This window comes from Lottia gigantea (genome assembly GCF_000327385.1).
Source record: "Lottia gigantea unplaced genomic scaffold LOTGIsca_5, whole genome shotgun sequence".
NCBI lineage: Eukaryota > Metazoa > Mollusca > Gastropoda > Lottiidae > Lottia > Lottia gigantea.
In genome coordinates, this window is record NW_008709715.1 from 3,482,352 (window position 1) to 3,494,892 (window position 12,541).

The 12,541-nt window shown below is 31.2% G+C and overlaps 1 protein-coding gene across 1 annotated transcript; it reads right to left on the reverse strand.

Annotated features, from left to right (window-relative positions):
* Nucleotides 1-6,366: 6,366 nt before the first annotated feature.
* On the reverse strand, nucleotides 6,367-11,889 carry LOTGIDRAFT_205756 (hypothetical protein). The gene is made up of 15 exons (XM_009061969.1): nucleotides 11,802-11,889; nucleotides 11,287-11,446; nucleotides 10,866-10,916; nucleotides 10,564-10,658; nucleotides 10,160-10,333; nucleotides 9,945-9,999; nucleotides 9,644-9,704; nucleotides 9,265-9,357; nucleotides 9,056-9,123; nucleotides 8,570-8,696; nucleotides 8,202-8,279; nucleotides 7,963-8,039; nucleotides 7,728-7,785; nucleotides 7,408-7,518; nucleotides 6,367-7,131 (listed from the first exon to the last, which is right to left on the reverse strand). Exons 1-15 carry the CDS (start codon nucleotides 11,821-11,823, stop codon nucleotides 7,063-7,065), a joined length of 1,299 nt encoding a protein of 432 aa, XP_009060217.1. The 5' UTR covers nucleotides 11,824-11,889; the 3' UTR covers nucleotides 6,367-7,062.
* Between the last annotated feature and the right edge of the window lie 652 nt (nucleotides 11,890-12,541).

The window sequence follows — 12,541 nt, forward strand, 5'->3', positions numbered from 1 at the left end:
ATTGTCATCTAATAGACTGTATAACGGATTTCCTTTCAGTTCATCTCTATTGAACAAAGCAATCACATGTAGATTTTATTTTAAGTGCATGTGTTTATCTATAGATATCTACTCCCTTATTAAAGTGATTTCTGTTATTTGAATTTAAAGTATTTAAACAAATGTTTAATTGCCTGTCATTTGTCCACATTATAGTCAAAAAATTATTTTCTTTAAAATAAAATTTCTCATTTATTTTCATAAATCGATGACAACCTAAAAGTCTCATTGCCAGAGTTTACTTCAAATGACTGACGTTATGTGAATCTGATAACAGACATTGGACAAGGACCATGATACATCAATCTTCAATCCTGTTCATTAAGCAACAAAACTATACACTTTTTTTAGAAATAAAACAAGCTGATTCAGCAGAATGAAAGAAAAAGAAAATGACGCAAGATATTTGGACAGTGTCATCGTAGTCTTACTGTGTAATATTTGAACAATGTGAGAAACAAGACTAACAAAATTGAAACTTTACTACCGGCGAGTGACTAAAACCATTGTAAATGTGTTTTACAATTACTCAAACAAACACACACAAATTCAACATTTCCACAAACTAATGTCAAATAACACTTTACAAGAATGTTTCATCACAAAGTCTTTCAAGTGTAAACAATTTTACTGAAGTCTATTGACAAGTTGAGATCATTAAAGGGATATCATCAAATAACTTTGTATAAAAACAAAGTGACAACAGTTATAATATTATGTATCTAGGAATACAGCCTTATGTTATTTTCCTACGTAATTGTATTCCTTCTGACAAAAATTGCAAGAAAAATCGAGGGAAATCTAGGTGGATGTATCCCTTTAAATATACATGCATCTTTAATCATTCCATCAACATTCAATATCACAAGACTCACTTGACGTCTGCAAGCTAATCAGGGTTGATTGATCCCACTAGATTTTAATTTATCTCCCTATTCAGAGAGTTGATTGTTGTCTGCTATGTGGTTAGGCGTAGACTAAATATTTGCAAAAACTATACACCAAAATCTAAACAAATATGTCCTTTAATGTATCTGGAAGTTTTAACTAAAAATATTCAGCCGTTAATTTTCACGTAAGGTTTTTAAATTCTTTATGCGTTTTTGAAGCTGTTTGAAAACTACTGAACAGATACTAGTAAAATTAATGCCTAATTCTAGAGAAATATGTCACCCTGATTCTTAAGGTTTCAACTAATAATATCGAGTCATTATTAAGTCAAAAACCAAAACTAGGTCATACTGCTTAATTAACAATTAGTACTCTCCGTTTTTAATTAACCCTTTTAAAACCAATTCAGTTTGATCAAGAAGATACATAGATATAAATAGCATACTTTAGAAATATTTTCAGGTATAATTTAAGATTTTTTTGATAATGTAAACTTTTTACAAAAAAGCGAAATATCCCTTTAAAAACTTTTAAAAGAAGGTTTGTGTCTGAAATTTGACTCTATGCTTGGACCATGCACCTTGTCCATGAATTGTTGAGCCTTAATGAAGGTATATAAACTAAACAGTTTGTTAGTGATTGAATGATAAATGATTATTACCTTTTCGAACTGAACAGTCAAGTGTGAGAACATACCAAGTTATAACTTGCTTATGAGTGAAGAATCATTGTGTTTAATCTATAGTTATTAGAATAGAGAAGACAATTTAAGGCCAATATATAAAATTATTTGATATATATTGAACCAACAAAAGAACAATTTGATCACTTTATAGCACAATAGAGAGCTACAACAGCGACACTTCTGGCTTCTATTTGCATTGACCACTCAGATTTCCAATAAACATCTGTGGTTTCTGTTTGCAAACGTGTCAACATAATCTTTTTTCTGGAATTACAAATACCCTTAGAAAATCAGAATGGTTGAATTTAAAGCTATAAGAGACTCTGATAAATTATCAAGGCCAGAGAACCTTAGAATCCATTTTTTTTAATATTGCAATATACTGAGTAGGGGTAATTTTCTGTTTCATTATAAGCTGGGTGTTAATCCTTGATAAAGTTACATCAATCCATGAGATAAATATCTAGTAGTATGATGATAAAAGTCGTTAAGTTTAACTAGTTAAGACTCTGGTCCTACCCTACCCCATAAACCGAGCATCTTGCTTATTTTAACTATGATGACACAATTTCGACTAATGAATTGGGGTTAATATTTGTCTATATCAGAAAACAGACACATACCTTAGCTTTAAAATCAAGAATTGTTTTATCCTTATACAGATATAAGATAAAACTTTATATAAGTTAATGATCTTAATCTATGAAATCCTTAGGAAACACATACACCTGGATTAAGTACACTAAGTGGACATATTTAGACATTTTAGACTAATTTTTAGGGTCTATCTTAAACAAAATTGGCTATATGCAAAGTTTCCTTCAAATTTTCTCCTATCTGAGTGGTCAATAGCAAGAAAGTTGATTCATTTTATATGCTATCACAGTTTATTGTTCATTAGGCTCTCGATAGTTAAATTTAATGGGATTGTCTAATCTTTGAACTGAAGTTTCTTTTGAAATATTGACAATGCTAAAATAAATATTTCTATATAACTAGGAGTGTGAGTATGTATAAACTTAAAAAGTTTCAAGATAGAAGCAAATCTTACCACGATACATTTTATCAACCAGAAATACAATGTATCCACACAAAACGTATTGACACTTGAAAATTAGAGGTTTTAATGACAAGATACAGGATTTTACCCAAATTCAAAAGATTATAATTTAAAAATAAATAAAAGTAAATTGGAAAAAATTCTTTTGAAAGTTATCCATGGATAAAGTGTTAGGTCAGAATATGTTATTTAACATTAAATATTGAAAATGATACAAATTTTCACAAAATCTTTTACAAGTCTTTTATCTAGAAAATTTATAATCTCAGTTTGAAACCATGACATAATTTCCTAATACATTCATACTAAGTTCTCCTCAGTAGTTTTCAAAATATTAATTAATACCACAACAGTGAATATCTTCAGAACCAACCAAGGACAGTTCTCAACATAAATGAAAGAGAATAATTTTGAGATCATCAACTAAGCAAATAATTACTCTTTCATATAGCTGTAAGTGTGAGGGACTGAAACAATCTCTTTGACCTATTTTCTTAAAAAATAGATGTTCCTAAGAAAAACTTCACTTACCTCAGGCTTCCACTAGGGTCCACTATTCTAACCTCTTTCCGAAACGAAACTCTCCTGATCAGAATTGATAGATAGGGGTTGTGACATTATCCCCTAAAAATAAACAAAAGAGGCTGTGGGGGTAATGCTATCGCCCTGTCATTATCAGTTGTTAAAGTGTTTAAGTCTGTCAGAATGATAGTCAGGTAATTATCACCCCACCTAGCCTGTAGTCTCTTTTCCCTTGTCATTTACATTGTTCTCATCACTTTCATTGTTTACACACAAAAACTTTCACTTTGACTTGTGCTTTCAGGTAAATATCAAAGACTTCAAGTTGGAGTGTGCTGTAACCTTTAAATATCATTGAAGTACATTTTTCTACAGAAAAAACCTCTGTGCTTTTAAGTTATTTTAAATTAGAATTGAAGTGTCAACATCCTTATTTTTAATTTGATTTTTTTGAAAAAGGTTCATACCTCAGTAAAGTAGTTCAAAGGGATATAGCCATCTAAAAAATCTGACTTTGTTCACCTCTTAATAAAGAAACTGTGGTATAATTCATAAAAGACAAATATGATCCAAATGAAATGAAATTGAATTGAGTTTTGCATTGCATTTTCTACTACTCATATAACTAATAATGATAATGCCATTCAGTGTACCACTTGCCAAGTCACCAAGACATAATGTCATAAGCTCATGTCAAAGTAATACACTTATCTGCTTAAGAGATGATAATAACTGGTTGAAATCATAGAACATCACAGAGTCCATCCTTTAATTTTACACATTGGAATTTCACTCTAATATTTTTTAATACATACATATCGACAACTATATACATTAATAAAATGTACTTCAGTCACATGGCCTGTTCAAATAACCCGATTGAATCTAGCTTAATGATGAAAGTTTAATCTTAAGAAAATCTCGAAAGAATCTTTAAGGGATATACAATATACTGTAATATTATTCAGTATTAATACTATCATTTATTTGTATCGATTTTAACGCTGAAAATTTGAACCATTGATATTTTAATTAAATAATATAATTAATCCATTCATACACATTCACTGTTGGTTTTTGGTGCTAAAAATGAGATGTATCAGCTGATAATGTTAATCTTAATTGAATCATTTTAAACAGAGCTGGAAAACTGAGATATAATTCAGCTTTATGGCTTTAAGCACAAAAAGCACATGATAACATGTTTCTTTTCAAAATATATCATTAAAAAAGCTTAAGCTACTTTTTAAAAATGAGGGCAACACAACTTTAAATGAATAAATTCTTATATATGGAAATGATGTACACAATAGTCATACATGTTCCCATATAATAAATAAAGATAGCAACCTATTCATTTCTATAAAAACTGTGGTACATAATGTAAACTACTTTTCCATTTAGGGTTTACAACAAAAAGACATTACTATTTACTCCAGTTCACTTGAAGCTTTTCTTTATGTCATGCTGCTATCTTACAAAGTATTTCCCTGCCATTTCTAGCTTTTAGAGACTGCACTATGTTTTAGTTAGTTCACAATAGATACTATAAACTGCAACATGGCCTACATTTTAGTTAAAATTAAATGTTTCTCTTTATCTCTTTGATAAATCTAAAAGATAGATAAAGTTGTTGACCCAACCTCACCAAATCAATAGGGCTATCCCTAAGCCTACAAAAGTTTCAAAAGAAAAATCAGATAGCCTACCTGGGACCAGATCAATAAAGAATGTTTAAAATTGTAGGAGGAGAAGAAATATTCTTTGTTTTTTTCGACACACCAAATTAATTTCACGTCTTGATCTACCTGTTCACACAAATAACAATACATGCCTACTGATAAATGATTGATAAAAGCAGACGTCATCAAGTTAGATCAAAAGGTTAATTTGACGAACCTTTAAGAGGGCTGTCATAAGATCCTATAATTGAAGTGGCTATATTAAAAATATGAAAAAAACATACGGTAACGGAAGTTTGGTCTAATCGCAAATAGTCCACTACATACCCTAACCAACAGATAATCCATGTCTTTTTAGAAGCTCTTGAGACATATTTGGAGGTGCATGATGTCTTAGCAGCCTGTAGGGTTGTAAAAAAAATAGCTCCCTCAATGCCCCTAGACACATCTGAATAGATATTTTTGGCAAAAGTAGGGACAACAAAACTGTTTTAATGGGTTTTTTTGAAGGGTCACAGAGCCTTTTTTTTCTTACCCTACTCCAGTTTATAACTTTAACTATAGCTGGAATAACGACAGATGTTATGGACTAATGACCCCATACAAGAAATAAGCAATGTCAGCCAGGCAAGTCACACTCACAGTGTCATCCTTCAGAATAAAAGAATTGTATTTTAAAGGCTCAGCAACAAGTCAATTGTGATTACCTTCATCTCTACATTTTAGCAAATAATATTTCTTCTTTTAACCTTTTTACTACTTTGTTTTGTTCGACATCTTGGATCTTAAACAATGGAACAGTCTTCTAAATTTCTCCCCTGCAAACTATAAATAAACTCATCCAATTACCAATATTTTGGAACTTTTGACTAGATTATCCAGACACATAAAATATTCTAATAGTGATCTGGCATGGCTCTACATGACCAAATATGTATGCTGACATATCCAGATCCGAATCCGCAAAACTTAAAATTACAGTTAAAGGGTCGATCAGACATAATCAAAATCGTCTATATCTCTCTAGTGTCAGATAGTTTCCAGGATTCTTATAAATAATGGTAAATACTCATCAGGGTTTTTTTATAAATGTGGCCAAGTTCATTGAATATAATGAGGGGCTGTATTATGAAGGGCATAAAAAGGGAATTTTTGTTTAAAATTCACATTCAAATGTTTGCCTTCACATGACAAGAAATGTCAGTTACAATATATCATTTTTAAGGGCATTTTTACACACAGCATCATTGTGGCCTATCCTGATTGAAAAAAAAAACTCTACATTGGGCAGAAAAGCATGGTTGACTCTGCTGGCTCGTTTCATACTTGGATTCAGACATGAAAGAAGATAGCCTGAGCAGCAGGCAAGGAAGGGAATTCCCAGTGTTGCATATCTATTGCCCCTGTACAATAGAGTTAATTGAAAAGCTTGTGATATATTTTAAGCCTCATGTTTTCACTGATAATAAAGTAGATATTAACTACAATAAGGTGATATATGTTTATTAAATGAATGACAGCACACAGAAGTTAATTGAGAAAAAAATATCTTTGTAAAACTACAATTTGACCAGTCAGACAGGGAGAAGGTCTTGTCAGATATATTTTGGTGGGTAGACTATATACCTCAACCCAAACTTTCATAAAAGGAATACTTTGATCCACAATGTTAAAATAAGAAAAAGTTAATTTTAAAATCTGCTCATCATTTATCTAATCTCTCACACTATCTTCTCTTCACACCAATAGTTTACACTGACATTTTTCTAATACTGACAATATCAAGTTGACATCAGACTGGGTCAAAATCAGTTATTTTACATTATAATATCTACCAATGTCTGTTATGTACCATGATTAATAAAGAACATACTAATAGAATAAAAGAAAAGAAAGATAACTAATGAATCTAGATTTCTTTGATTCTAATCTAAATATGTTACACATTTTGAATTCTCTGATCCACACACCATAAAATCCATGTTGTAGTCGAGTTTTTGATATAATGGCGACAAGTCACAATTTCAAAATAATGAAATTTTAATGTGTCCAAACTGATGATATTGGTTATGTTATTTACAGAGCACGCGCCATCACAATATAACTCGACACTGACTAAAGCTGTGATGAATGAATGGTATAATAGTTTATAGCACAATGTTTATATACAGTAATTAGTATATTTAGGAAGCTGTTTGTTCTAGATCACTAGCAGGTGTATCTGGTTCCTCATCATTATAGATATTCTCAGCCTAATATAAAAAAAAAAAAAATACATAAATGCCATTTATCTTGAATAAAGATTATCCACAAATTATATAAGCCTTAAGGCTGCTTTAAATGGCTTTGGTCTACAAATAAATAAATGTATTTCAGCCACACCTTTCAGGGCCCAATCATTAACTCTCTCCCTGGCAGACATTCTCAGTATCCCCAATTATTACCCATATCTTTGTTAATATAAACCCTAACTGGAGCAGAAAAATCTCTATGCCCCCGAGAAAAAGGTGGTTGGAAAAGTGCCTTACCATTTGCCAGACTTGCATGATATTGTCTTCGGATACTGAACATATTACCCAGGGTTCATTAGGATTCCATGAGAAATCTGATATTTTAGCTGTATGTCCACCATGTATAAACTGTAATGAATAAAAATCAGCCTCAAATAAGTAATTTTTGTCTTTCCAACACATCCGAAACTACTATGCATTTCTACTGTGTTTCCCTGAAGCAAGTAAACCTGGTATTTGGGATAAGGGTAATTAATGTTAACAATGTTTAAATTTCGGTCATTGACTGGTTTAATTTCAAATAACCCATGATCCTATCAAGGGATCATGTCACTTACTAGTAGTTCTGGAGGTCCATCTTCAGCATCTTCAGCAGATTGTTCTTCACCAATTTTACTATATAATAAAGTACAAACATTAAAAAATAAATTGAACGACTGTTCAAAAGGAGGCAGCCTAATATATAGACTCACAAAATTACATCTGCAGAGAATGGATGAAAGAAGTAATCATAATATACTGAGTTGAAGAAAATAAATGGGGTAGATTTTAAGCAAGCAATCCGTATCTTACCTTAAATCCCATACATGTAATCGTCTGTCAGTACCACTGGATGCTAGAATAGTTTCATTATGGGGTGACCATTGTACCTAGAAATAATTTATTGTATTAAATATTTTATTCATCACGTTACACATCAGTCAAAGTTGATTTTGATTGATCACATATGCCCTACAATATACTACGCTTATATCAGTTATCCTCTCCCTGGATTATAATGAAATATTAATAAAAGAATATTGAAAGCTTACCTGGAATATTTCATCTTTATGAGATTCAAAGGAGTGCAGTTTGAGTTTTAAATTACGTAAATCCCATAAGGCAACAGTCTGAAATATTGCACAAAAAGTTATTAAATGATAATATGCCTATTTAGGAAAATTATAACTAATTTTATCTTGTTCAAAGCTACATGAATAAATAGATCAGGTATTAGTTACATGAATAAATAGATCAGCTTTCCAGAATATAAGAAATCATTTTGAAAACAAGAGCCAATTTAATATGACAGTGCATTTTGACCTTTCAAAGCACAGGACTGTATTAAAGTCAATTTTAGATTACTACAGTATCTTAATGAAAGAACTGGTTTATCAAGACCATCTTAAATGATTTTTACCTTATCTGCTGAGCCTGAAGCTAATATAAATTCACTGTAAGGATTGAATGAGAGACAGTTAACTTCAGCAGTATGAGCATCTACTGTATGACTGGGTTTATTAGGGTTGTTTGATCTTGTATCCCAACTGAAATAAACAATAAACATATCAGTATTGACACTCTCCTTTGATAATAATCATTAAATATGGAAAGTGTGAGCTTTTAAAACCACAAAATGCTTCGACCGACCAAGTATATGCCAAATCTAAATTTGTCTATCATATTCATTAGACTCAGTTGTGGATTCATTCATAAGACATCATGAATTATATTTGGGATAAAAGAACAGTAACTTATGTAACAGAAAATATGTAACTTTAAGCATAGTTAACTTTTCTTTTTAGAGCAATACAAAGATTTGGTACAAATTTCATGCACAAATTGGTAAAGGTATGCCCCAAAAAAAAAAAAGTCTGATTTCACGTAGCATGACTATTAAACTTACATCATTAATTTCTGATCATCAGCAACAGAACCAAATAAACTTTCATGTAATAAATGCCATGCAACATCCTGAAATTAAAATGTCAACAGGTTCAACTCAATTCAATTTAGATCATTAACAATATCACAAAGTCAGCAGTCAACTAGCCAAGTCCTTCCTTGTACTGTTGTTCAATACTGAAATAATGTTAATCTGAAAATATTACCTACCTCTACAACTGATGTATGACCAGTAAATATTGTATGAGCATCAACTGTTTTACTATCTTTAGTTCCAGCATTCACGTCCCATAAACATATTGTCTGCAATTGGAGTAAATACATATTATGTCTGTCATTTAGAAAATATTTTGCATGTGTAATGAGCTCATTTCGATAAAAAGTCAACTCGGACAACTGAATCTTTAACAATAGTGTGTTAAAATTTAGTTCTTTGTTCGACCAGTCTTGAATGAATCCAACCTTTAAAGATATTTGTAATAGAATATTAATCCCCTTCCTGTAGAAATTAACTGCTGTCATGTTAAGATCTTTGAACTTATTTCATGTCTTTTACGTTCTAAGCACAACCAAACTATAATTTACTTACATGATCATCTGAAGCACTTAATAAATGTCCATTTAAATTAGGATTCCATGACAGACCATAACTAAAAAAATATAATACAGTTATCATTCTCCTCTAATACAACACAACCTCAGGAAGCCAGTATGTTCACATACAAACTGATCACATGAAATGCAGTTTTACGTCCTACTTTTCTGCATCAGATTTGGCTAATGAAGACATTTGAGGTCATTAGATTTTTGTAAGTTCAACCTCCATTCTACCAATCTATTTCAAGGTTTGCATATGAATAAATAAACAGTAAAATAATCTTATAACTCACCCTTCTTTCTGATGTCCTTTCAATCTTAATTCAGGGTGACACTCACCACTAGGATCTACAAGAAACCAATCAGTAAATTCACATTAAAATCCTAATTATTGAACCTCACATCACATAGCTCTAGATTTTTGAGTTCATCCAATATCTAATTCAGTAGTGTGAAACATCTGTTAGGTGACCTTTTAAGTTTTATTTTGTAAATTATTCACACTGACCTGGTTTTGAAGGGTGTTTTGAGTAGTCAAATAACAGGACATCACAAGATGGTGTTTTTGTAGCAATGATAAATGGATTCTGTGGCATGGATCTGGCTCTATTCACTTCACCTTCATGGTTTATTTTTATCTCTATTTCAATTTTACCACTAACAGATCCAAATCCACCAAATTCTGTAAGAAAAACAAGAAAGAATTAGTTTCTTGAACTCTTGAATGTGACATTATGACTATTAATTTCTCTTCATAAAAATGAAATGTAACAATAAAACAAAGATTTTAAGTGTAAAACACAAAATGAAAGGTTCAATAAACTTCTGCAGAAAAACAGAATAACATAAAGATAAGCATCCATGAGATTCCAAACACAATTTTCCTTAATTATTCCAGGAAATCAAACTTACCTCCCTTTTCACTGTCATAATGTGAAGCATCAAATTGAACATTATCATTAGGTAATTGTACGCTAGCTATCAATAAATGATTCTGTTCATCAGATCTGCAACAAAAAACAACATTAACATCATAACCAAACAGACAATCTTCAGAAAATATTAATCAGAATACAACATCTTTTTGTCTGGAAAGGATTTCCATTATCACAACATATGTTATGTCCTTCAGTTCTATTCCATTAATACAGTTAATGAAAATAGGCTACAAAGGTTTGTTAGTAACTTGATAATAACCTTGAAGGATAACTTACGTGTGTGTGCCTAAAATCAGTCTGTGTAGGGAATAATCTTTATCACTTGGTCTAGAAAAATTAAACAAATTAATGTCAAATCAAGGATGAAAACATTTGCAGCCAACCCCTTTCCTTCTTATGTTAATGAATACCTGAAACATCCTGAAAAGCTATATCTTTTAAGCATTTCAACAAATACACCTCTTGTAATTTGTCTATCCAATGCTACAAGGTCATTTAATCATTTTCATTTGCAGAGGACTGATATCAAGACAACATGGTTTAACCTGTCAACAATATATTACAAGAATCATTATATTGCCATACAAAGACTCAAAACCCTCCTTTACAATCTTTTAAACCACCAATAGCTTATAATATTGAGCTGTAGCGTCTATCAATCATGCTGCTGCAGCAACAACTAGAAAATGTCACCAACCTTGAAACATCAGGTAACCACTGAGCTGTCAAACTTGGCCATTCTAAGGCATGCGTCATGACCAAATCATAAAGAAAAGGGGTGTTTTTCTTCCATATTTTGTATTCTTCATTTATAACTCGTTCTTCGACAGCATCATCATACCCTTCTGATATCACTGCTGTAAAATGTACAAATTTTACCGAATGAAATAAATACACTGTCATTGGGAATTGGCTTTCAGATAGGCTTATTAACTATAGTAATTATTCAGATAGAATTCCATAAGGTAGAGCCATATTCAAATATGCCAGACAAAATGAATGGACATCTGATAAAAAAAAAACGTTACACAACCACATGCTAATCAAGGCTAATGCCTATGGGGAATTGAGACAAAACAATGATGATTATGAGTGGGGTGGGGAATCGCAAAGTAAAAAGTATTTCGCCAGTAAGCCCGCAATTAATATAGTATAGCGGTCCAAAGTAATCAAAAAGATAAATGACAAAGTCCTCTGACGATTCATTAATACCTCCTTCTTCCTTTTCCGTCATTTTGTCTTTTCAATGTAAATAAACGCCGGTTCACTTTTCTTCTCGAGTACAGGAACAACGCGAGACAACTCGCGCCAAATAAAAGAACTATCCCGCACCAATTTCAGTAACGATTATCTAGTCTTTTCAATCATGTTTCAATCAATAACGGCGGAACAAACTCGCCGAAACCACGAATACTGGAAAATGGAGTCTATAAAATATTTTTTTTAACAATAATAATAATAAAAGCACGTTATCAATTATGAAGATATTGATAAATTATGGTGTAATATGAGCAGGTTGCCAGTGTTTATGTCCAAATTATCTTCCAAATAAACTACTGATTTGCAATTTTCTTTTAAAGAATAATAATAATAATTTAGCCCGAGTCTGAAATTAGTGATGCGCAACATCAATGTTTATATTAAAATCCAAAATCCGTTTGATATCTTTATTTTTGAAAAATAAATGCAGTGAATTCAATAAATATTATTTAAATTGAGTTTGCTTTGATTAAGAGTTGAAGATATTATTGTAGGCATAATATTTAATTTTGACAAAACATTATGGTTGCGCACCACAACTGACATTGACCGAGAAATCGATTAAAGATGGAGGCTTCAGCGATAGGTTACTCCATAATCAACGAATTTTAATCATAATTTATTGAACAATATAAACATCAGAAGCTTTGACAATCAGATTTACTTCTTCCTCATTACATGTTGATCTTGAT